The sequence below is a fragment of the Salmo salar genome, chromosome ssa12 (genome assembly GCF_905237065.1).
Source record: "Salmo salar chromosome ssa12, Ssal_v3.1, whole genome shotgun sequence".
NCBI lineage: Eukaryota > Metazoa > Chordata > Actinopteri > Salmoniformes > Salmonidae > Salmo > Salmo salar.
In genome coordinates this window covers 68770455-68794792 of record NC_059453.1, presented here as the reverse complement: position 1 = coordinate 68794792, position 24338 = coordinate 68770455, and the positions used below count along the sequence as shown (strand labels likewise).

At 43.4% G+C, this 24338-nt stretch overlaps 1 protein-coding gene across 1 annotated transcript in view; it reads right to left on the bottom strand.

Moving 5' to 3' along the window:
* The window catches only part of LOC106565625 (solute carrier family 41 member 1), a 37168-nt gene extending 14403 nt beyond the window's left edge, over window positions 1–22765 (bottom strand). The window contains exons 1-3 of the mRNA XM_014132936.2: window positions 22485–22765; window positions 20123–21315; window positions 6652–6759 (exon numbers count right to left, since the gene is read on the bottom strand). Coding sequence (XP_013988411.1) covers window positions 6652–6759; window positions 20123–20593 — 579 coding nt within the window. The 5' untranslated portion in view covers window positions 20594–21315; window positions 22485–22765. The remainder of the gene's footprint in view (window positions 1–6651; window positions 6760–20122; window positions 21316–22484) is intronic.
* Window positions 22766–24338: the final 1573 nt, after the last annotated feature.

The following is a 24338-nucleotide window of genomic DNA, read 5'->3' as shown; positions in this document are numbered from 1 at the left end:
AACGTAGAATGTGTTCGACTGAGTGTGAACGTGTACATGAACACGTGTGTGTTTGAGTATGTGTCAATGTGTATGCTTTAGTGTGTGTGTGTGTGTGTGTGTGTGTGTGTGTGTGTGCGCGCTGTGCCATTGGCCCTGGCTCCTGTCAGAACAATCAGGGGTCAGTTCTCTAGACAAAGGAGCTCTGGAGTTCTGACCCCTTCACCCTGTGGCCGACTCCAATTATCTCATCTCTCTCTACACACACACACACACACACACACACACACACACACACACTTGTACAGCTAACCTTGTGGGGACACACAATTCGGTTCCATTCAAAATCCTAATTTTCCCTAAACCCTAACCCTTAACCTAACCCATACTCTTACCCTAATCCTAACCTTAACCCAAAAACCTAACCTTAACCCTAGCTCCTAAGAATGGACTAAGAAGCATTATCAATGGAGGATCTCAAATGAAAATACTTCTCCGTCCAAGACTAGGCTTAATGTGTCGGGGAAAAGGCCCTTAGAGTTCTAGCAGGACAGGTGTGTATGTGTGTGTGTAGCAGAGAGCTGATAGTGGAAGACTGAGTCAGTGGCTGTGTTTGAAACCCATCTCTCTTTACTTCCTCTCTTTCACTGATCCTTCCATTGATTACCCAGTTATGTAGGAAAAAAGATGACATGATGTAAAAGTGATCGTTACTTTAGATGCTCTTTACAGATTTGTTACACAACTATACATACAACTGGATGAGCTATGCAAATGAATTAATATCATATTAGATCTGTGATTAGCCTGCTTCTCTGAAAGGCAGAAGGAAGGATGCTTTTTCTAAGTATTCAAACAGGGTGAAATGCTGAGTCTCTTCCCCCCCCACCCCCAACACTACATCAAGCTCTAGTGACTAGCCACATGACTGCCAAAAACAGAGAGAATGCTTTGGAAGGAGAGAAAAGAACATGTTTGAAGGAGAGAGCAGAGAGCAGAGAGCGAGAGTGAAAGTGAGTATAGAGAGAGAGATGAGAGAGGGAGCTAGAGATGAAAGAGAGAGAGAGAGAGGGGGAGAAGTTGGCTCAGAGCCAGAGCACATTGGCCTCTAGGTCTCAGCTTGAGCTTCTGTTCCCAATGTGAACACACATATGGGACTAGTACTAAACACTACTGCCACTGATGTGACCCTGAATCAGTTACAGCAACTCTGCCTCAGTATCAGCATGGCAGTATTTTTATTTGTGTGTGCCTGTGAGTATCTGAGTGTGTGTGTGTGTGTGCCAGAGAGTTAAGAGGAAGACTGAGTCAGCAGCTGCTTTTGAAACCCATCTCTCCTTCCTTCCTCTCTTCCACTAATCCTTCCATTGATTACCCAGCTATGTAAAAAAAGACAAACAGATGACATGATGCAGTAAGCTGGCTATCAACACTATGTGGTAGTTAATGCGATTATGCCTGCCTGCAGTCATTCACTAAATATGATTATTCCAATACTTATAGTCAATTAGGGTCACAAACAAGGATCATAGAGAGTTACAAAAACAAATGATTGTAAGTAGGAAAAAGAGAGAGGGAGAGAGATAGAGGGGCAGAAAGAGAGAAAGAAAGAAAGAGAAAGAGAATTATACTATCCCCATTTCCTCTCCTATCCTTTAAACAAAGATGACAAGTTACAGCAGACCAAAATAACAAGCAATTCAGGGAGAAGCGTGGTCATGTGTATGGCATTCTGCCTCAGCCCCTGGCAGTTGTTTTTTATTTGATAAGTGCATTAGGAAACTTAGAGTGGGCTTAATCTGCTGATAATTAGTATTGCCATGGAAAGAAACCCACCGGGGCCAAGATCCTCAAAGAAAAAGAATAACTCTGGGCGGACGGGGAGTATATCATACTATACACATTACATACTCAGGTCACCTGCCACACAATACACTCTAAGCTCCCTTGTCATCAAGCCTCGGCAAAGAAACAGCCTCGACAAGGAAACAGCCAGGAAACACAATGGAGAAGCTTCCCATCCTGGAACGGGGTACGTATACCCACCACACTAATACCAATAAACATGATTTCTTTAGCAACCCTATAATGAATTGCGTACTACGTCATACTGTATATGTGCAGATATGTGCACCACATCATTGCTCTCTCTCTCTCTCACTCAACTGTTTGTGCATTTTGCTAGCTGTCTGTCAAATGCAGATGAGCTGAACCTCATTGGCTGGAACTTCAATTGCTAGGGGGCTGGCCCACGTGGGGGAAAATGTAAGGAAAATGGCGCTGTACAGCTTCCAGTAAACAGTCGCTTTCAAACTAGGGATTTTGTGGCTAATTGACATAAAACAGTAATTCTGCTCATAGATTATGCATGTATGAACTACACATTGACACATCCAGTCCAAAGCGGGAGGTTTAAAAATGACTTACTAGTCACCAAAGTTCCGGTGCATGTCTTTAATAATCAGGACAGGAAAGAGCTGGAAAAACTTATCACATTCTGCTGTGTTTGTCAGCCTGTTTTCCCACAAGCCAATGGAAGGAATGTGTGGATTGGTGTACTTAAGAGCAGCAGTGGACTAATTCGCATTTAGCACCACATAGCTCCAGGGATAGGAGGCTAGGCTAGCTAGCGCCTCCTGATAACAGCACCAGTGTCCCAATGACCCCTCTGCCTGCTGCCTACAATGGACAATAGTGTTGCGTTGTTCTAATGGTGTTGTTAGCTGAGTGTTAGCTCATGAGCTAAGAGCCTAATAGAGATTTAAACACTTGCCTGGTGTCAGGTACAACAGACCAGGGCTTTGGTTAAACTTTGAGCAAAGTCAGAGAGATCAGTTTAAACCAGAGAAATAACAGGAAAGCTGGGATCTGGTACAGTTAGTCAACCAGTCAAATGTCTTACAAAACCAGACACATAGAGTACAAAACTCAACTGACTGAAGTCTAGCGAGAAAATGCAAACAACACTTGGTTGACAGGTTGGTAAGTGTTGTTGTTGATAAAGTGTATGTGTGAGATATTCAGCCTTGCTAAAAATATTTTCACATTGTCACAATCCTTCAGACGTTGTTACGTCTGGAGAGGAGACAGGTCAACAGGTGTCCAAAGTGATTAGTGGAAAAGTACACCAAACTCAAACACACTCCCATACACCCAGGGCAGGTTGATGCTGGATCAGGTAGCTGTGTTGGATCAGTAGAGCAGGGGAGTGGAATGTTGGCTTGAGGTCAGGTCACAACCCAAGATAAATAGGATTTATGGAGAAGCTTCCCATCCTGGAACGGGAAACGTATACCCACCACAGTAAGATCTATAAACGTTTGGGGGGACATGATTTCTTAAGCAACCCTATAATGAGCTCTATACTCAATACACCTGAAACACAAGAGATTCTCTGGTACTTTGTGTACTTTCTAGCCAGTAGTTCAGAGAGTAGCGTTCACAAGCTAAATGTGGTCCCCCAAAATTGCATACAACGTCATACTGTATATGTGCAGATAAGTGCACCACATCATTGCTCACTCTCTCTTACTCAACTGTTTGTGCATCTTGCTAGCTGTCACTCAAATGCAGATGGGATGAACCTCATTGGCTGGAACTCAAATTGCTAAGGGACCATGTGGTGGAAAATGTAGGGAAAATGGCGCTGTACAGCTTCCAGTAAACAGTCGCTTTCAAACTAGGGATTTTGTGGCTAATTGACATAAAACAGTAATTCTGCTCATAGATTATGCATGTATGAACTACACATTGACACATCCAGTCCAAAGCGGGAGGTTTAAAAATTACTTACTAGTCACCAAAGTTCTGGAGTATGTCTTTAATAATCAGGACAGGAAAGAACTGGAAAAGCTTATCACATTCTGCTGTGTTTGTCAGCCTGATTTCCCACAAGCCAATGGAAGGAATGTGTGGATTGGTGTACTTAAGAGCAGCAGTGGACTAATTCGCATTTAGCACCACATAGCTCCAGGGATAGGAGGCTAGGCTAGCTAGCGCCTCCTGATAACAGCATCAGTGTCCCAATGACCCCTCTGCCTGCTGCCTACAATGGACAATAGTGTTGCGTTGTTCTAATGGTGTTGTTAGCTGAGTGTTAGCTCATGAGCTAAGAGCCTAATAGAGATTTAAACACTTGCCTGGTGTCAGGTACAACAGACCAGGGCTTTGGTTAAACTTTGAGCAAAGTCAGAGAGATCAGTTTAAACCAGAGAAATAACAGGAAAGCTGGGATCTGGTACAGTTAGTCAACCAGTCAAATGTCTTACAAAACCAGACACATAGAGTACAAAACTCAACTGACTGAAGTCTAGCGAGAAAATGCAAACAACACTTGGTTGACAGGTTGGTAAGTGTTGTTGTTGATAAAGTGTATGTGTGAGATATTCAGCCTTGCTTAAAATATCTTCACATTGTCACAATCCTTCAGACGTTGTTACGTCTGGAGAGGAGACAGGTCAACAGGTGTCCAAAGTGATTAGTGGAAAAGTACACCAAACTCAAACACACTCCCATACACCCAGGGCAGGTTGATGCTGGATCAGGTAGCTGTGTTGGATCAGTAGAGCAGGGGAGTGGAATGTTGGCTTGAGGTCAGGTCACAACCCAAGATAAATAACATTTAGCAGTCATGACCTCTGACTTTTGACTGTTGACCAATCACTTGAGAGATTCCAAGTGAGTGATAAAAATAACAAATGTTTCCCTGAATGAGAAAAAACCCTTTTGGAATCTAGTCACCACTGAGCATTATTTTGTTTTCTATGGGGTTCTAGATACATCAAACAGAATGCAACAATTTATGTTTTTTCCTCATTACGTTTCCATGACAACAAAGACAAAGCTCTTTCATACACTGAAGTGAGCGTGAACCCCTGTCTCATTAAGACACGTGATTAGTGCTTGTTGACCTGTAGCCCACCTGCAGGCCCCTGTTAGTCAAACACTCTACAGTCGTGGCCAAAAGTTTTGAGAATGACACGAATATTAATTTTCACAAAGTCTGCTGCCTCAGTTTGTATGATGGCAATTTGCATATACTCCAGAATGTTATGAAGAGTGATCAGATGAATTGAAATTAATTGCAAAGTCCCTCTTTGCCATGCAAATTAACTGAATCCCCCCAAAAACATTTCCACTGCATTTCAGCCCTGCCACAAAAGGACCAGCTGACATCATGTCAGTGATTCTCTCGTTAACACAGGTGTGAGTGTTGACGAGGACAAGGCTGGAGATCACTCTGTCATGCTGATTGAGTTTGAATAACAGACTGGAAGCTTCAAAAGGAGGGTGGTGCTTGGAATCATTGTTCTTCCTCTGTCAACCATGTTTACCTGCAAGGAAACACGTGCCGTCATCATTGCTTTGCACAAAAAGGGCTTCACAGGCAAGGATATTGCTGCCAGTAAGATTGCACCTAAATCAACCATTTATCGGATCATCAAGAACTTCAAGGAGAGCGGTTCAATTCTTATGAAGAAGGCTTCAGGGCGCCCAAGAAAGTCCAGCAAGCGCCAGGACCGTCTCCTAAAGTTGATTCAGCTGCGGGATCGGGGCACCACCAGTACCGAGCTTGCTCAGGAATGGCAGCAGGCAGGTGTGAGTGCATCTGCACGCACAGTGAGGCGAAGACTTTTGGAGGATGGCCTGGTGTCAAGAAGGGCAGCAAAGAAGCCACTTCTCTCCAGGAAAAACATCAGGGACAGACTGATATTCTGCAAAAGCTACAGGGATTGGACTGCTGAGGACTGGGGTAAAGTCATTTTCTCTGATGAATCCCCTTTCCGATTGTTTGGGGCATCCGGAAAAAAGCTTGTCCGGAGAAGACAAGGTGACGGCTACCATCAGTCCTGTGTCATGCCAACAGTAAAGCATCCTGAGACCATTCATGTGTGGGGTTGCTTCTCAGCCAAGGGAGTGGGCTCACTCACAATTTTGCCTAAGAACACAGCCATGACTAAAAAGAATGGTACCAACACATCCTCCGAGAGCAACTTCTCCCAACCATCCAGGAACAGTTTGGTGACGAACAAAGCCTTTTCCAGCATGATGGAGCACCTTGCCATAAGGCAGAAGTGATAACTAAGTGGCTCGGGGAACAAAACATCGATATTTTGGGTCCATGGCCAGGAAACTCCCCAGACCTTAATCCCATTGAGAACTTGTGGTCAATCCTCAAGAGGCGGGTGGACAAACAAAACCCCACAAATTCTGACAAACTCTAAGCATTGATTATGCAAGAATGGGCTGCCATCAGTCAGGATGTGGCCCAGAAGTTAATTGACAGCATGTCAAGGCGGATTGCAGTGGTCTTGAAAAAGAAGTGTCAACACTGCAAATATTGACTCTTTGTATCAACTTCATGTAATTGTCAATAAAAGCCTTTGACACTTATGAAATGCTTGTAATTATACTTCAGTATTCCATAGTAACATCTGACAAAAATATCTAAAGACACTGAAGCAGCAAACTTTGTGGAAATTAATATTTGTGTCATTCTCAGAACTTTTGGCCATGACTGTATTGTTAAAACCAGTGGGTCTGATTAATCTGACAAGAACATTATGATAATGTTATGGTTTCAAGTGTTACACTCTGCTGCTCCTCATTAAGCCAAACACTATAGCAACACAATGGCTGCCAAATGTAGAGACCACAACAAAACACACTCACTGCTGTTGACAGTCTGGAGGCCAATGTCATCTCCAGGTTGCCCTTTAACCCCAGCAGCGCCGGGACCAGGATGAAGACCTCTGTCACCTCCGTAAACACCGTCCAGTGCTGCAACACAACAACACACAGTTACATAACTACACACAACACAATACCAGGTGTGTATTCATGGATGCCAAGGGAAGCCAGGCTTCCCCAAAAATGTGATCATTAAAACAATTTTTATTATATAACAACTTCTCTTTCGTCTCAAAGTGTTTTCATAATTTTCCTTCAATTCTCACTGGAGAAATCATCCGAGGGAAACAGCGCCCCCCTGTCTCAGTATGTGTCGCCCATGTATATGGGCCCGTGTGGCTCAGTTGGTAGAGCATGGTGTTTGCAACGCCAGGGTTGTGGGTTTGATTCCCACGGGGGACCAGTATGGAGAAAAAATGTATGAAATATATGCATTCACTACTGTAAGTCGCACTGGATAAGAGCGTCTGCTAAATGACAAAAATGTAAAATGTATATGATGCTGTCTGGACAAAAATAGTATGACATGTTGCCACCGTAGCATTTGATTAATTGACTCCATCAAGCATTTGACCTTTATTCATAAAAAATATATAAAATAATTAGCCAATCAGTGTTCAGCTGAGCTCAGCTGTGGGTGGTCCTGGCGCAGCTAACTTAACTGGTCCATTAATGCCCAATCGAGGAAGTTAGGCGCCTGGCAAGTATTTTAGCCAGCTAGCCTAGTCTAGCTGGCTAAAACTAAAAGTGTGTACTATTGTCTGACAGTCATAGACCGTTTTGGCAACATAAAAGAGAGGACAATTGCTTTGGAGTTCATCCAGTCTACAAGTAGGGTGTGTCAACAACATGCTTTTTTAAGCTTTTTCCCCACACATTCAGAAAATCAGTACCACAGCCACATGATATTTTGTCATGTTGATTGGACTAAATTGTCTTTGGTGTGTTTAAGTTTGTTTTCACTGTATTAGGGTAAGTATATATAGCCTAGTTGATTTGATTACGTTTAAGCTGAAAGCCACTGGGCACAAATGTAATTGGATTTAAAAGTTGGGTGAATAAAATAAGCAATTCCCTTACGTTGATTACTTTTTGCAAATCAAATCAGTTTTCCACATTGATTCAACGTCATCACATAGATTTTTTGTTCTATAAATGAATTGGAAACAATGTTCATTCAAACAGTTTTTGCCCAGTGGGAATGGTTCTGGCCTTCCCTGTAGCTCAGTTGGTAGAGCATGGTGTTTGCAACGCCAGGGTTGTGGGTTCGATTCCCACGGGGGGCCAGCAAAAAAAAAAAATGTATGAAATTGTATGAAATGTATGCATTCACTACTGTAAGTCGCTCTGGATAAGAGCGTCTGCTAAATGACTAAAATGTAAATGTAATAGTGGAGGAAGTGCTCCAGTTGTCTTTGTGCTGACTTGCTGTAACTCTCCGTGGTTCTAAATCAGGAACTGTTTAGTAAACTGTCGGAAACATTAACTTGCTTGACCACTGTTTGTTAGATGGAATACTTGCTATTGTGAACTTCACCAGACGGATGTTGCTCTCCGGTTTTGTGATGAAACAAACGCATGTGTGGTTGATTTTATTCCGCCACTGTGTGACTGTTGTCTTTTAGTTGTCTCTGCCTTATTGTACTGTACTTATTGTACTGTACTTATTGTACTGTATATGACAGTGGCGTATGAACAAATGGGTTAATTGCACAAACAATGCAGTTATCACAACAGGTTGCAATATGGCTTTTTTCCTGGCTTGGCTTCCCCAGTGAATTTACCCACGCACCACTACTGCACAATACAACACAACGTCACCTGCACAACAAAATAACCTTTACTGACATAGAAAGTAGTATAAAGTCTGATTTCGATTGTGATAAAACAGTTATCGTGATGCAGTTATCACTGAGTTTTCATGATACAATATCCCATTATATTACAAACCCAACAGCGTATCACACTGGGCACTGCTGAGGTTGACAATGTCTTGCTGCTATTGAGTTTGATATTGATTCAATCTGAAACCTGATCTCTGTCTCATCTTACTAATATTATATTTGTCGAGACTGTGTTGGGATCATAAGATCTTATTCACTCTGAAGAGGAGCAAGGTCATTTTGACCTCACACTGCAACAATTCACCACCCTCTTTCTACCACTTCTCTCTCCCTCTCTTCTCTCAACCTCCACCCGCGCCTTCTCTCTGTCTCGCTCTCTCTCATCCAGCCTCTCTCTCTCTGCTGTCCTGAACAACAGTAGACAAGAGGACATTTTATTATCACCTTTCATACAGTACTTGCAACCCACAGTGTTTTACTGTAACCCTCCGTCTGCCTGCTACCTCACTGCCTCAGCACAAATACTCTCTGATTCTGTGCCAATTACCCTACCTTTACACAGCGAACAACTTGAGGCAAAGTCAGCCAGGAGCAAGAGCAGCTATACTGAACAAAAATATAAACACAACATGCAACAATTTCAAAGATTTTACTGAGTTACAGTTCATATAAGGAAATCAGTCAATTGAAATAAATAAATGAGGTCCTAATCTATGGATTTGAAATGACTGGGCAGGGGTGCAGCTATGGGTGGGCCTTGGTGGGCATAGGCCCACCCACTTGGTAGCCAGGCCCACCGACTGGGGAGCCAGGCCCTTCCAATCAGAATGAGTTTTCCCCCCACAAAAGGGCTTCGCAGACAGAAATACTCCTCAGCACCCTGAACCATGGGACCAACACTTTACATGTTGCATTATATTTTTGTTCAGTGTCAATCTGAAAGGTAATTTAGGCTTGAGAAAATAAATAAATCATACACACAAATGCATGTGCTCACGCAGCAAAGGTGTTATAGAATCAAATGGAAATTCACAGTGGATGACTGTGGTTCTGGAGTTGATTACTGGCCCACTTTGGCCCCCACTTTGGCCCCCACTTTGGCTGTTTTCCAGCCCTTGAGATGGTCTCTATGAGTCCCTGAACTAATGATTTTGGGCTCCCGAGTGGCGCAGTGGTCTAAGGCACTGCATCTCAGTGCTAGAGGCGTCACTACAGACACCCTGATTTGAATCCAGGCTGCATCACAACCGGCTGTGATTGGGAGTCCCGTAGGTTGGCGCACAATTGGCCCAGCGTCGTCTGGGTTTGGCCGGTGTATGCCGTCATTGTAAATAAGAATTTGTTCTTAACTGACTTGCCTAGTTATATAAAGGTTAAATATATTTTTTTTTAAAGACTTGGGTAAAGTGCATCTTGGGTGTTTCTCCATTAGCCCAGTGCAATGGGAGGATCAGCAGAGTGGGGCTGGGGTATGAAGATGAGTTTGGTGTAAATAGCTAGGGATGGGCTGGGTTAGCCTAGAAGGCTGGGACGGGGGTATAAGTCTGGGGTATAAGGTTGGACCGAACATTGATCCATCAACAGAGAAAGTGCTGATATTTAGAGCCAGTCCCACTGGCCCCCAGCACTTACAGCTCAGCCCAGCCAGCCCACAGCTTAATCAATACTGAGAGGCTGTCAGAGAAAGGAGAGGAGGAGAGGAGAGAAGAAGAGAAGAGAGAATGGAGAGAAGAAAAGAGGAGGAGAGGAAAAATAGCTATATGACTTTATGCTGCCTACAGATCCCTACAGTATGTGAGAGATAACAGGGCTTCATTCTGGGTGGAGGTAAAAGCCTACTGGGCAAAAACTGGTTGATTCAATGTTGTTTCCATGTATTTATTAACAAAATAATTTGATGTGAAAACGGATTGAATTTGCCAAAAGTCATCAACCTAAGGGAATTTAATCTGTTTTTCAACCAACTTTTAACCTAAATCCAATGACACGGTGCAATTTTTGGTTAATTTCACATTGAATTCATGTTAGTTGAACATCTATTTTGTAAATCCAAAATAGATGTTGAACTGTTTGTGCCCAGTGGGAGGTTAACACTGCTGCTCTCTGTCTGTCAGCAGCCTGGGCTCTTTAAAGCAGCCGACTCCGCAGGGACCCCACCACCCTACCTCCTGGCACTCTGCCACCTAGACCCCCCCCCACCCATGTCATTTCTACCCTCTAACCCAATTCACTCTCTCGTTCCCTTCCTAACTACCCCCAATCTTTTCCCCAATCTCTCTATCTTCCCCAACCCACTTCTCTCTCTCTCTCTGCCTCTCTTCCAAACCCCCTTTTCCTTTCCTTACCCACCTTCACCCTCTCCTCCTCTCTCTACTCTCTTCTCCAGCTGTGATATATGTTGTTGTCTCCAATGGAACAGTGGAGCCCAGCCAACAACCCCCTCACTCCCCAATGACCAGCCCCAGTTCTGCGAACTCTGTGGATAGTCAGTATCATGATGTATCAGAGGCATACAGGCTGTGGTATGCCGTCCAAGGGGTCAGGTTGCAGAGTTTGGTAACGCAGCCCCGTTTGCCCACTGTTGCTTATATGAAACCGCTGTGCATATAGAGTGCTGTGAAAAAGTACTTCCCCCCTTTCTGATTTGATATATTTTAGCATATTTTTGATACTGTTATCAGATCTTCAACCAAAACCTAATATTATATCAAATGAACCTACGTTACCAAATAAACAAAATTGATACTTATTTCATTTATTTCATAAACAAAGTTATGCAACACCCAATGCCCCTGTGTGAAAAAGTAATTGTCCCCTTACACTCAATAACTGGTTGTGCCACATTTAGCTGCAATGACTCCAACCTAACGCTTCCTGTAGTTGTTGATCAGTCTCTCACGACGCTGTGGAGGAATTTTGGCCCACTCTTCCATGCAGAACTGCTTTAACTCAACAACACGTGTGGCTTTTCAAACATGAACTGCTCGTTTCAAGTCCTGCCACAACATCTCAATTGGGATTAGGGGTCATGGGTCCCATTATGCCTGGCGAAAACCAAACACTGAATTCTACAGTAAAACCCTCATACCAACATTCAAGCGTAGTGGTGGTAGTATGATAGTTTGGGGATGCTTTGCTGCCTCAGGACCTGGACGACTTTCCTTAATAGAAGGAACCATGAATTCTGCTCTGTATCAGAGAATTCTACAGGAGAATGTCAGGCCTGAAATCAAATTGTATTTGTCACATGTGCCGAATACAACAGGTGTAGATCTTACAGTGAAATGCTTACTTACAAGCCCTTAACCAACAATGCAGTTTTAAGAAAAAAATCTAAATGGAAAAATAACAAATAATTAGGGAGCAACAATAAAATAATAGTAGGGAGGCTATATACAGGGGTTCTGGTACAGAGTTAATGTGCGGGGGCACTGGTTAGTCAGGGTAATTGAGGTAATATGTACATGTAAGTAGAGGTAAAGTGACTATGGATGGATAATAAACAGAGACTAGCAGCAGTGTAAAAATGGGGGGGTGGGGACAATGCAACTAGTCCGGGTAGCCATTTGCTTAACTTTTCATGAGTCTTATGGCTTGGGGGTAGAAGCTGTTAAGGAGCCTTTTTTTACCTAGACTTGGAGCTCTGGTACCACTTGCCTTGCGGTAGCAGAGAGAACAGTCTATGACTAGGGTGGCTGGAGTCCTGGATGGCAGGAAGCTTGGCCCCAGTGATGTATTGGGCCGTACGCACTACCCTCTGTAATGGCCGAGCAGTTGCCATACCAGGCGGTGATGCAACCAGTCAGGATGCTCTTGATGGTGCAGCTGTAGAACCTTTAAGGATCTGAGGACCCATGCCAAATCTTTTCAGTATCCTGAGGGGGAATAGGCGTTGTCGTGCCCTCTTCACGACTGTCTTGGTATGTTCGGACCATGATAGTTTGTTGGTGATGTGGACACCAAGGAACTTGAAGCTCTCAACCTGCTCCACTACAGCCCCGTCGATGAGAATGGGGGCGTGCTCGGTCCTCCTTCTCCTGTAGTCCACTATCATCTCCTTTGTCTTGACCACGTTGAGGGAGAGGTTGTTGTCCTGGCACCACACGGCCTATAGGCTCCTCCCTATAGGCTGTCTCATCGTTGTCAGTGATCACTGATGTGTCATCCAGCAAACTTAATGATGGTGTTGGAGTCGTGCCTGGCCATGCAGTCATTGGTGAACAGGGAGTACAGGAGGGGACTGAGCACACACCCCTGAGTGGCCCCTGTGTTGAGGATCAGTGTTTCAGATGAGTTGTTACCTACCCTCACCACCTGGGGGCAGCCCATCAGGAAGTCCAGGATCCAGTTGCAGAGGGAGGTGTTTAGTCCCAGGGTCCTTAGCTTAGTGTTGAGCTTTGAAAGCAATATGGTGTTGAATGCTGAGCTGAGGTCAATGAATAGCATTCTCACGTAGGTGTTAATTTTGTCATGGTGTGAAAGGGCAGTGTGGAGTGCAATAGAGATCGCATCATCTGTGGATCTGCTGGGGTGCTATGCAAATTGGAGTGGGTCTAGTGTATCTGGGATAATGGTGTTGATGTGAGCCATGACCAGCCTTTTAAAGCACTTCATGGCTACAGAAGTGAGTGCTACGGGTCGGTAGTCATTTAGACAGGTTACCTTGGCTAAATTACTACTGGCCCGTCTGTGAGCTGAAGCTGAAGCGCAGCTGGGTCATGCAGCAAGACAATGATCCAAAACACACAATCAAGTCTACACGAAAATGTCTAAAAAGCTAAACATTCATATTTTTGGAATGGCCAAGTCAACGTCCAGACCTAATCCCAATTAAGATCTTGTGGGAGGACTTGAAACAAGCAGTTCCTGCTTGACAACCCACAAATGTCACTAGTTAAAGCAGTTCTGCATGGAAGAGTGGGACAAAATTCCTCCACAGCATCGTGAGACACTGATCAACAACTACAGGAAGCGTTAGGTTGGAGTCATTGCAGCTAAATGTGGCACAACCAGTTATTGAGTGTAAGGGGACAATTACTTTTTCACACAGGGGCATTGGGTGTTGCATAACTTTGTTTATGAAATAAATGAAATAAGTATGTAATTGTTGTGTTATTTGTTCACTCAGGTTTCCTTTATCTAATATTAGGTTTTGGTTGAAAATATGATAATGTTCAGTTTCAAAAATATGTAAAAGTAGAGAAAATTAGAAAGGGGGCAAATACTTTTTTACAGCACTGTATGTAGAGTCAGGAAACTGAACCCAGTGGCATACAACACCAACGCAACGTCGATGGCTGTGCAGTGACACCAAAGGTCAGAACACCTATGACATCACAGGCAGTATCTCTGATGGCACACAGCAATGTTTGTCCTAGATTTTATTTCTCCTATTGCTGGCTGCAAAAAAACAACATTTTAAATTGAAACTAATTGATTCTGAATGCTTTTAGGCAGACAGCCACTGAGCTTGGAGGGGAAGGGTATCCGCCTCAGTAATGGAGACGGCAGGTAGCCTAGTGGTTAGAGTATTGGGCAAGTAACTGAAAGGTTGCTTGATCGAATCCCTGAGCTGACAAGGTAAAAATCTGTTGTTCTGCCCCTAAACAAGGCAGTTAACCCAGGCTGTCATTATAAATAAGAATTTGTTCTTAACTGACTTGCCTGGTTAAATAAAAAAAATGTTTAGGTCAATATTGCGTCACAGCAACTCAGATGAGTGCAAACAGAATGCTCCTGAAAGTTCTAATGCCTCCTATGGATGCTGAGTAAAATATTAGCTAGGGCCTTTAGCCACACAATACAGGCTAACCTGCTAAAGCCTTCAAACAATCAGCCAGTCAATGATTGACAGGATATAGCATTGTAGCAGGCTACTGCACATTTAAATGTGGGATTTGGATGGATGGAAAATCCACGTCACTTCAGAGCATGTTTTAGAATTACATTTGGGAGGGTGTTGTTGCACAAAGAAAAACGTACCACTTCAGAAATGACAAAACAATTAATACAACTAACCCAAGGTGAGAGGGGTTCATATGGGTACACAACCCAAACCAGGACTACACAAAACAACACAACCAACACAACATATCTCCACTGTGCTGAGTAGAGAGACATCCCATCCACCGTGTTGGTTGTGTTGTGTTGTTCTGTGTACACCTGGTTTGGGTTGTGTACCCATATGAACCCCTCTCACCTTGGGTTAGTTGTATTAATTGTTTTGTCATTTCTGAAGTGGTACGCTCCACCACTCATATTGATTAATCGGTGAAACCTGGCCTCTATCTCATCTCGTATGCATACTGTACCAGTCAAAAGTTTGGAACCACCTACTCATTCAAGGGTTTTTCTTAATTTTTTTACTATTTTCTACATAGCAGAATAATAGTGAAGATATCAAAACTATGAAATAACACACATGGAATCATGTAGTAACCAAAAAACTGTTAAACAAATCAAAATATATTTTATATTTGAGATTCTTCAAAGTAGCCACCCTTTGCCTTGATGACAGCTTTGAACACTCTTGGCATTCTCTCAACCAGCTTCATGAGGCAGTCACCTGTAATGCATTTCAATTAACAGGTATGCCTTGTTAAAAGTACATTTGTGGAATTTCTTTCCTTCTTAATCTGTTTGAGACAGTCAGTTGTGTTGTGACAAGGTAGGGGTGGTATACAGAAGATAGCCCTATTTGGTAAAATACGGACATTACACCATGGACATTACACTGTGGAAAGCTGTCGTTTGGTCTGATGAGTCCAAATTTGAGATTTTTGGTTCCATCCGCCGTGTCTTTGTGAGACGAAGAGTAGGTGAGTGCTTCACACCGTGAAGCATTGAGGAGGAGGTGTGATGGTGTGGGGGTGCTTTGCTGGTGTCAGTCATTTATTTAGAATTCAAGGCACACTTAACCAGCTTGGTACCACAGCATTCTGCAGCGATACGCCATCCCATCTGGTTTGCGCTTAGTGGGACTACTATTTGTTTTTCAACAGGACAATGACCCAGCACACCTCCAGGCTGTGTAAGGGCTATTTGACCAAGAAAGAGAGTGATGGAGTGCTGCATCAGATGACCTGGCCTCCACAATCACCCAATCTCAAACCAATTGAGATGGTTTGGGATGAGTTGGACCGCAGAGTAAAAGAAAAGCAACCAACAAGTGCTCAGCATATGTGGGAACTCCTTCAAGACTGTTGGAAAAGCATTCCAGGTGAAGCTGGTTGAGAGAATGCCAAGAGTGTGGAAAGCTGTCATCAAGGAAAAGGGTGGCTACTTTGAAGAATCTAAAATCTAAAATATATTTGGATTTGTTTAACACTTTTTGGGTTATTACATGATTCCATATGTGTTATTTCATAGTTTTGATGTCTTCACTATTATTCGACAATGTAGAAAATAGTAACAATAAAGAAAAACCCTTGAATGAGTAGGTGTGTCCACACTTTTGACTGGTACTGTATATGTAGGATCTTATTTTTATGTCATCTGACCAAAGCAATCCAAGTTCCAATGCCGTTTAGCAAACTCCAGGCGTTTACATTTGTTGGATGACATGAAAATAGAGCTCTGGTGGGTTTGGCGTCAAAATGAGAACACACGAGCAGAAAATAACCACACAACTACTGTAAAATATTGTGGTGGATCTTTGATGTTATGGGGCTATTTTGCTTCCACTTGTCCTGGTGCCCTTGTTAAGGTCAACAACATCATGAACTTACCCAGTAGCAGGACATTTTAGCCAAAAACCTGGTTGCTTCTGCCAGGAGGCTGAAATTTAGCCGCAAGTGGATCTTCCAGCAAGACAATAACCCCAAGCACACATCAACATCCACAAAGAAATGGTTAATTGGCCACAAAATCATAATTTTGCAATGGTCATCTCAGTCTTCAGACTTGAACCCCATTGAAAACCTGTGGTTTGAACTAAAGAAGGCAGTCCAGTCCATAAGCACAGATGATGCATATCAAGGATCGAGAAAGATTCTGTATGGAGGAATGATCTATGAACCCTCCCAATGTGTTCTCCAACTCATAAAACATTTTAGAAAAAGGCTCAATGCCGCTATCCTCGCATGGTGAGGTTTTGAAAGGTATTGAAAACGGTGGTGTCAATAATTTTCACCCCTAGTTTAAAAAAAACATTTATTGTTAAATAAAATCTCTTTCTCTGAGCAACTGTATTAATATAAAATAACAATTTACCAATATTTTTGAACATACGATATAGCTCAGTGTTTGAATTATTTATTTTATACAGTCATTTTTGCTCATCTTTATCCAGGGTGTCAATAATTCCAGACCCCACTGTATGTATCAGATTATCCATTGTGGAGAGGAGCAAGGAGTTCAAATGATTCTCTAACCTGGCTTGGTCTCAATAAACTAAACAAGCTTCTTTGTGCCCATTCCTCAATGATCTCTGATCTGGCAGAAAATGTCAGTTTAAAGCAAATATTTAATGGAAATAAGGAAAGCACATGAAGGGAGGGAGGTGATGAGAGGCAGCCATGAAAGAGACATCCATGTTGTCATTCATGATCGTGTGTGTGACAAGAGCTTAGCAGATCAATTAAATGACTGTTAGCACCATAGAGATGATATCTTCATTATCGTCTGTGGATAACATTCCCAGATTAAAATGAGAGAGAGCTGGATTTACCAGATTATGAGGCTAAATCAGATCCACAGGCGGACCAAGCCCACACTCTGGTTTCACACTGGCTCCTGTAGAAACCCAACAACTGGATGTGGTTGACCAAAAATGGCCTCCCTTGGGCAGAAAGGGCTTGGCTGTTGTGAGGCCTTTGTGTTGATTGTGTTTTCCTGTTTACAGTTTCCTATATTTTTAGATTGTTTGTCTGTTTTTGAGGCACTGAGGCTGAACCCATGTCTCGCCTTGCTGTTTTATATTGGTCATCTGCACATCATCCGATGCCACAGTGTAAACCAGACAGAAAGATGGATGAGAGACAGATATCTAGGATAAATTCCACAAAGCAACAGAGAAACAAGTTAGTACACATATTTACACTATTTCATCTGTGAATGTCAATAGACTGTGGGGTGGGGTGTTCTCCCTCCTTCCAGACAAACATAAAAACAACCACTGCACCAGTCTTGACCTTTCACATTCCTAGGAATGTAAACACAAAAATCACATCCAACGAAGAACAAATCTGTGACCTGTCCTCTCGATGACCTACAGTAACCAGTGGTGGAAAACGTTCTCAATTGTGATACTGGAGTAAAAGTAAAAAGTAGAAGTAAATGCTATACCGTAAATCAAATTCCTTCTTTTTTGGGCACACCAACACTCAGACATAATTTACATACATACTTTTTCTTCCCACTGTAAATGTGGCAAAAACTAATGTATACATTAATAAATGCATTTCTATAGCTTCTAAAATATTTTATGCAACGGTGGGGGAGTGCCAAGATGGAGGCATGGCTGCTTCAACACAGCACCCACTACCAATCATCTAGTGTATATATAAATTAGTCTCTTCCTTTTCCATACTGTCCTGTGTTGTCTATCCTGGGCAACTCTGGCAGATTGGGGCCAGAGACAGGGTGTTTGTGTGTAAAGGGGGAAACTAAGTGAAGTTAAAGAGGTGGGTCACAACGCATCACCCTGGGCAACCATTACCTTACTCCAGGAGCAACACACACACACACTGAGGGGCTGAGATATTTTGCATCTACCATACATCTGAGTCAGAGCCAGCTTGCTTAATCAGAAAGAAGAGAGAGAGAGAGAGAGAGAGAGAGAGAGAGAGAGAGAGAGAGAGAGAGAGAGAGAGAGAGAGAGAGAATTGCCTCCTGCAAGGGCAGAAGGGGATTAGCTGAGTTAGCAGTTAGCAGTGTCAAGGGAGGGGAATTAGAATGTGATAGAATCTAGTAGACAAGCTTCTAGAACCATTCACTATACTGACAACATTGTCATTATTATGTAACACTAGAACCACTCCCACCTCACAGGTAAGCACTTTCTTTCTCTTCACCCTCTTTCTCTCTCTCTCTCTCTGTGTTCATCCCACTCCCTACTTACCCCCTCCTCTCCTTCTCCCTCCCTCCTTCCCCCCTCTCTGCCTTCCCTCTCTCTCTCTGTCCAGAGTTCCTGGGGTACACCATGTTGGCATCAAAATGGGCAGTCAGTGCCAGCGCTTGGTCTCTCAGCAACCAGGCACCTCCAGCTTTATCTGTAGCAGAGGCTGACCTTAAAGAAATATCTGAACTGTCAGGCGCTCAGGACTGTATTTTTACACTGTACACACTTGTACGCAAGTGTTCACACACACATGTACCAACAATAACATCCACACCATGTGTTCACAGACACACACACACACACACACACACACACACACACACACACACACACACACACACACACACACACACACACACACACACACACACACACGTACCAACAATAACACCCACACCCAGTTTACACCAGGCAAGTCAACAGGAAAGTGGGAAGGAGAGTAATTCTAAGTTAGTTTAATTGTTTTCCCTGTGGCTCTCAGAACCCAGCGGTTCTGTTGTTGGTCTCCTTTGTAGTTACAGTCAGCTACAGTGGCTGAAATAAACACTATACTTTACAGGTGCATGCACATACTATCCTCTGTTCCACTTTATGTGTTATTCTATTCTGTTCTGCTATATTATTTTTATCAGAACCATGAGGATCTACCTATGTGTTTGAGTCTCTGTCTCAGCAGTATTCACATATATGTCAGATAAATCAACAGACAAGACTTTATTAAACGGCCCAGCTGTCCTCTCTACCTCCTCAACCTCCCCTCCCCCTTCCAAGAACAGACTGTGTTCCAACATGTGCCAGATGGGGGGTGAAGGGGTCATCTGTTACGTCGCCGATAACCTCCCATTCTGTCCATCATCAGAGCTGAGCTGTCACATTGGCTGGCAGGAAAGTGATTGGCAGGTGCTGGGCCAATCTGACTCGAACCAACCAGTTCATTCAAACATGCCCAAGACCAGCCCCTTAGTAGTCATCACTCATCATCACACAATGACAGCTGCTTAGGCCAAACAGGTTGAGTTATGCATACTAATATAATCATATATGTGACTAAATCAATCAGACAGGCAACAGTGTCTATTCCACTTCCTCCCTTGTGTAAGTGAAACGCATGACTAACAACACGACTGTAGCAATAGGCTGAACACTGGGCCCTTATTGTCGTAATAGGACTGGGACTGTAATGAGTACTAGATTGTGGATGAGGTAGCATAAGCACATTAGAGTACAGTTCCAGACACAAGGACTAGTGTTGTCTATAGCCTACAGGTGGAACAGAACTATGTCTAAACATTCTGCTTCTTAGTCCATGCTGCTGATTGAATCAGTAGGTTCAGGAGTTTTTGTCTGACCATGTGACCTGTCACATCAGAAATAAATTGGTGTGAATCAAAACAGGGTAGACACTAATCAGAATCCTTGGGACAACCCTACCCTAAACCCTAACCCTTACCTTAACCGTTTAAAATGCATTCTTCAATAGAGTGACGTCGGAGTTAGGTCCTCCCAAGCATCCCAATTAGCAATAAACATCAAAATAGTCTCTCCTCACCTGAACGATGTCCAGCACCATACCCGCCGCCACCGTCCCGAACCCGGCCAGCAGGAACGGTAAGACCACCTGGAGGCCAATAGAGAAGGAGGTCTCCTTCAATGGCGCCGGTGGCTCTGGGCTCTGGTCAGTGCTTATGTCGTCACTCTCATTGCTCTGGCTGGCGTTCTCCAGGAGAGCGTCCTCCTCGCGCTGGCCCTTGGCATTCGCCCTACAGTCTATCACCACTATCTCCCGGTCCTCATCTCCCGGTTCACCAGACCTGTCCGCGACGGATGTCACCTCCGTGAGCTCGTACTCGCCCCTCTCCTCAGGTCTCATCTCTTCGGGGTCCTCGGTGAGGATGGCTGGGTGAACGGAGCCGTTGGAGTGGAGGTACGCTGGTGCCACCACCTCCTTCTTCATCTCTATCGCCCCCGATGACATGTCAGTGTCCGACGGTTTGTCTTGCTCTTTCGACCAAAGTACCATGCGGAAGCTTTTGGGGACAGTAGACTGAATGAGAAATATAGGCAAGCTATGGCCAAAAGGTGTGGGACGTTTAATTGAGTTTAGATTTCCCTTGATCGGTTTTTAATAACCTAATCTCACAACATAATTTATCCCATTAAAAAATGCTGGTGAGTGGCACTCAGGTGTGGTCACGAACGCGAAATTATGTGGTAATAAAAAAACGATTCAAGGGCGCAACTAGGCTACTCTTGCGTCTGCAAAGGCAGGTGTGAGTCGCCGCTCTCCCCCAGGCGTGCGTGCCCTCTTGCCGGTGCTTCGGGAGAAGCTCGAGTATGTTCTCCATTCACTGCGTGCTCAAGGTAGACAGATGGATAGAAGAATGAAACATATATTTTCCAAAAAGATAGCAAAAACAAAGAAACATACAAATTGTTATCTGGTCAATGTTCTCTGATAGCATAACCTGGTCAATAACGTCTGGTAGCCAAAGGGTATTGAAAAGTTGGTCTTAAAAAGTAAATGAAGTTATTTTCAGAAAGTCCTCCAAGAGCGCAGTCCTGTCCTGCACGCACTCTGACAGTCCTCTTAGACTAGCTCGCGCCAGTCGGTGTCCGGGGCTGGGAAGGTCTCACCTTACACCACGTGGTTATTTCTGAGGAGTATTTAAAGATCTGCAGCACGGATAGAGTTACTGTACTGCGGAAAAGTACTTATCCTCCAGCGCTCTGGCCACGGTTCTCCTGAAAGAGAAGATATTAAGAATAACGTCTATGCATAGGCTACATGTTCTGTCTCTTTCACATGAAATATTAGCTTTACAAAATTGGTTCAAACTGTTTTATTGGCTTTTGTTGCCATATGCCTATAAATGGCATTATTGCGCGCAAATGTCTACAATGGCATGGACATGGCAATACTGAATTTATTTGGTAGGCACTGGTGAGATATTTAAAAATACAATTTTAGGCTGTTTGCCTATGTTATCCTCAAACGGGTGATATCCATATCAATAGGCCTACATTGTTACCTAATTCCACAGCGGCATCATTTCTTGACATGATCATGATCTATGGATGAACACTTAGACACTTAGGCTCTAGCCCACCTAAATCAGCCTTTACTTTCAGCTGTCTACTTCAAGATGAGTTTACTAAAGGTCGGCTAACCGTTAAAAGTGGTGTTTTGTGCCAACAACTCTCCACGCTTTACACTCTTGTTTGGCGTTATGAAGAGGGGTTGCATATAGGAACGTTTACAAACGGGTATATATACAGGATACAGCGCCAAACATGTCATTTCCTCTGACTGGCTATAAATAATTTGCCTTCAGCCAAGGTGTACATCCTCTAACGCTGATTCTCTCCCAGCATGTTATGACATCCGTAGAGGATACGCTGAAACGTCAGTGCGCATTTGGTTTCCCCCCTGGTCCTGGAACAATCCTTTGGTCTGTTTAGTAGTCAAGACCAATACCCCGCAGCCCAACATGGCAAAGGCGTAAATTAGTACAAGCTTGGTCGTAGCTGAATAGGGGGAACCCTCCTGTTTTAGTAATAATCCCAACACGATCGTTGTATTAAATGACAGATCATGTGTATTTTTTCTCTCCAAGTATAGCCAGCCCAGTTATGTATAATGAAATAATTCAAGCAACTGGCTTGACAGATAAACTAGCCACAACATAACGCTGACATGAGGCAGGGAATATTCTCTGAAGTGGCCATGACAACAACAAAAAATATTCCCTTACCGGTAATAAACATTTATTCACACACATAGAGAGAGAGATAGAGAGAAAGAGATAGAGTGCACTGAGTAATAAAACATGAAAATAGTCTATGGTCAGCATCCCCCATCCAATAGGTCTGGATCGGTACCAGCACATCAGGTATAACAGACAGTTCTTTACCTAAAACGCGTAGGTCCACAGAGGAGACGAGAGAACTCCAAACAGAAGCAGAACAGAGGGCACTGCTGAACGCCACACAACGGTTGTCTCATATCCTGCACTCGGTTATAATGTGTGCTGCAGCCTGTGTGGGCGCAGGTGTGCATGCCTTATGTACGGTAACGGCCCGTACCAGGCTTAATCTTTAACCCCGACTGGTTAAGGCTGTCACTTTCCGACCGTCACATTGTTCCATTCAGAAGAACCATGCGAGCCGCTACATGCGCATCTACAGTATAAACCACATCCTGGCATAGGAAGTCACAAGGCGGGTCACCCAGAGATGACGTGAGCACGTGTGCGTGAGAGCCCCCTCATGTTTCTCCCTGTTTTAAATTAATGTTTATATTTTCTCCATGAACGGTTGAGCCATGTCTCCGTCCGATAAGCACGCGAGTGGTTTGATCTATCCCTGCCAATATCACCCATGGGGCGAAGAGTTGGGATGGTTATAGACTGGATTCTTCATTGTAACTGAAGTGGACTTTCAGATAATCCTTTCACCAACACATCCTTATATAACTGGATTGGTCATCACCCCACCATGCTCATTCAGAAGTACACATAAACAATGCAGGATTAGGATGATATTCTAATATCCTTATAGTAAGTACACTGGTAGAGATCATAGACTATAGCACAGGGGAAATGGTATTGAGCCCAGGTCATCTGTACTTTCCAACACCTTGAAAGTGAGCTAAAATGTAGGCATTCACAGAATTAAATCAACTATAATTTGACCTCAGCAACTGATATGCTAGATATCAACTGTGTGACTCAGGTCAAGGCACCAATGTGACCTGTTTTCACCAATGTGAAGTGGACTGACTGGGTATTGATCTTGGGTCATCTGTTTCACTCAAGATGACGATTACCCACAGAGCTAAAGCCCATATAGGTGTTGCGCTGGATTACACTCAGGGTTTTCACAATGGCAGGCATGGGCCCAGTGCTGTTTCCTGTTGTGTGCTAACTGACTGGTTTTCCTATTGAGGTTGGGGTTGTACCAGGATGGAGATGTAACAAGAATTACATAAAGTGTTAGCTACAGTTAGGGTTGCACATTTTGGGGAATATTCAGAGGTGGAAACTTTTCGTGGGAATTAACAGGAATATATGGGAATTAACGGGAATATATGAGAATTAACGGGAATATATGAGAATTAACGGAAATATATGCAAATGAATATTAATACCATTTAAATGTAGATGCCTTTTTGCGTTGTATATATTTACCATGTCATATGGAGACAGAAACATAAACCTTTCACCTTATCATAAGTAGACATAATTGCAAATGATTAAATCCTTCCAATAGAAATAAAAAAAACAATTAAGTTACGGATTGAACTAATTAAATGAGTTGACTCTTCACATGGGATGATTTCACTAAACAACAAAAGAAAGGGAATATTGAATGATCCCCAATGATCCATCGCATCTCCCCAAAACCTTTTCAACATACATCTGTAAAATTATAGTCTACAAACTAAAGCTTTGGTTGTCTTTCTCTCAGGCTTCCATGTCTTCTCCCTGGACCTCCTCAATGTCCACCTCTTGAACATCAGACTCTGAGACCTCATCTTCTTTGTCACTTTCCAACCTTGTTGAGGATGGCTCGTTATCAGGCTCAAAAGCCTCAAATTTGCCCAGATGGTCACCAATTTTTCAACCCTTGTATTGGTCAGCCTGTTGCGTGCTTTGGTGTGTGTGTTCCCAAACAAGGACCAGTTGTGCTCTGAGGCGGCTGGTGTTCTCTCACGTCACCCCGCTCCTCCGCTCTCTCCACTGGCTTCCAGTTGAAGCTCGCATCCG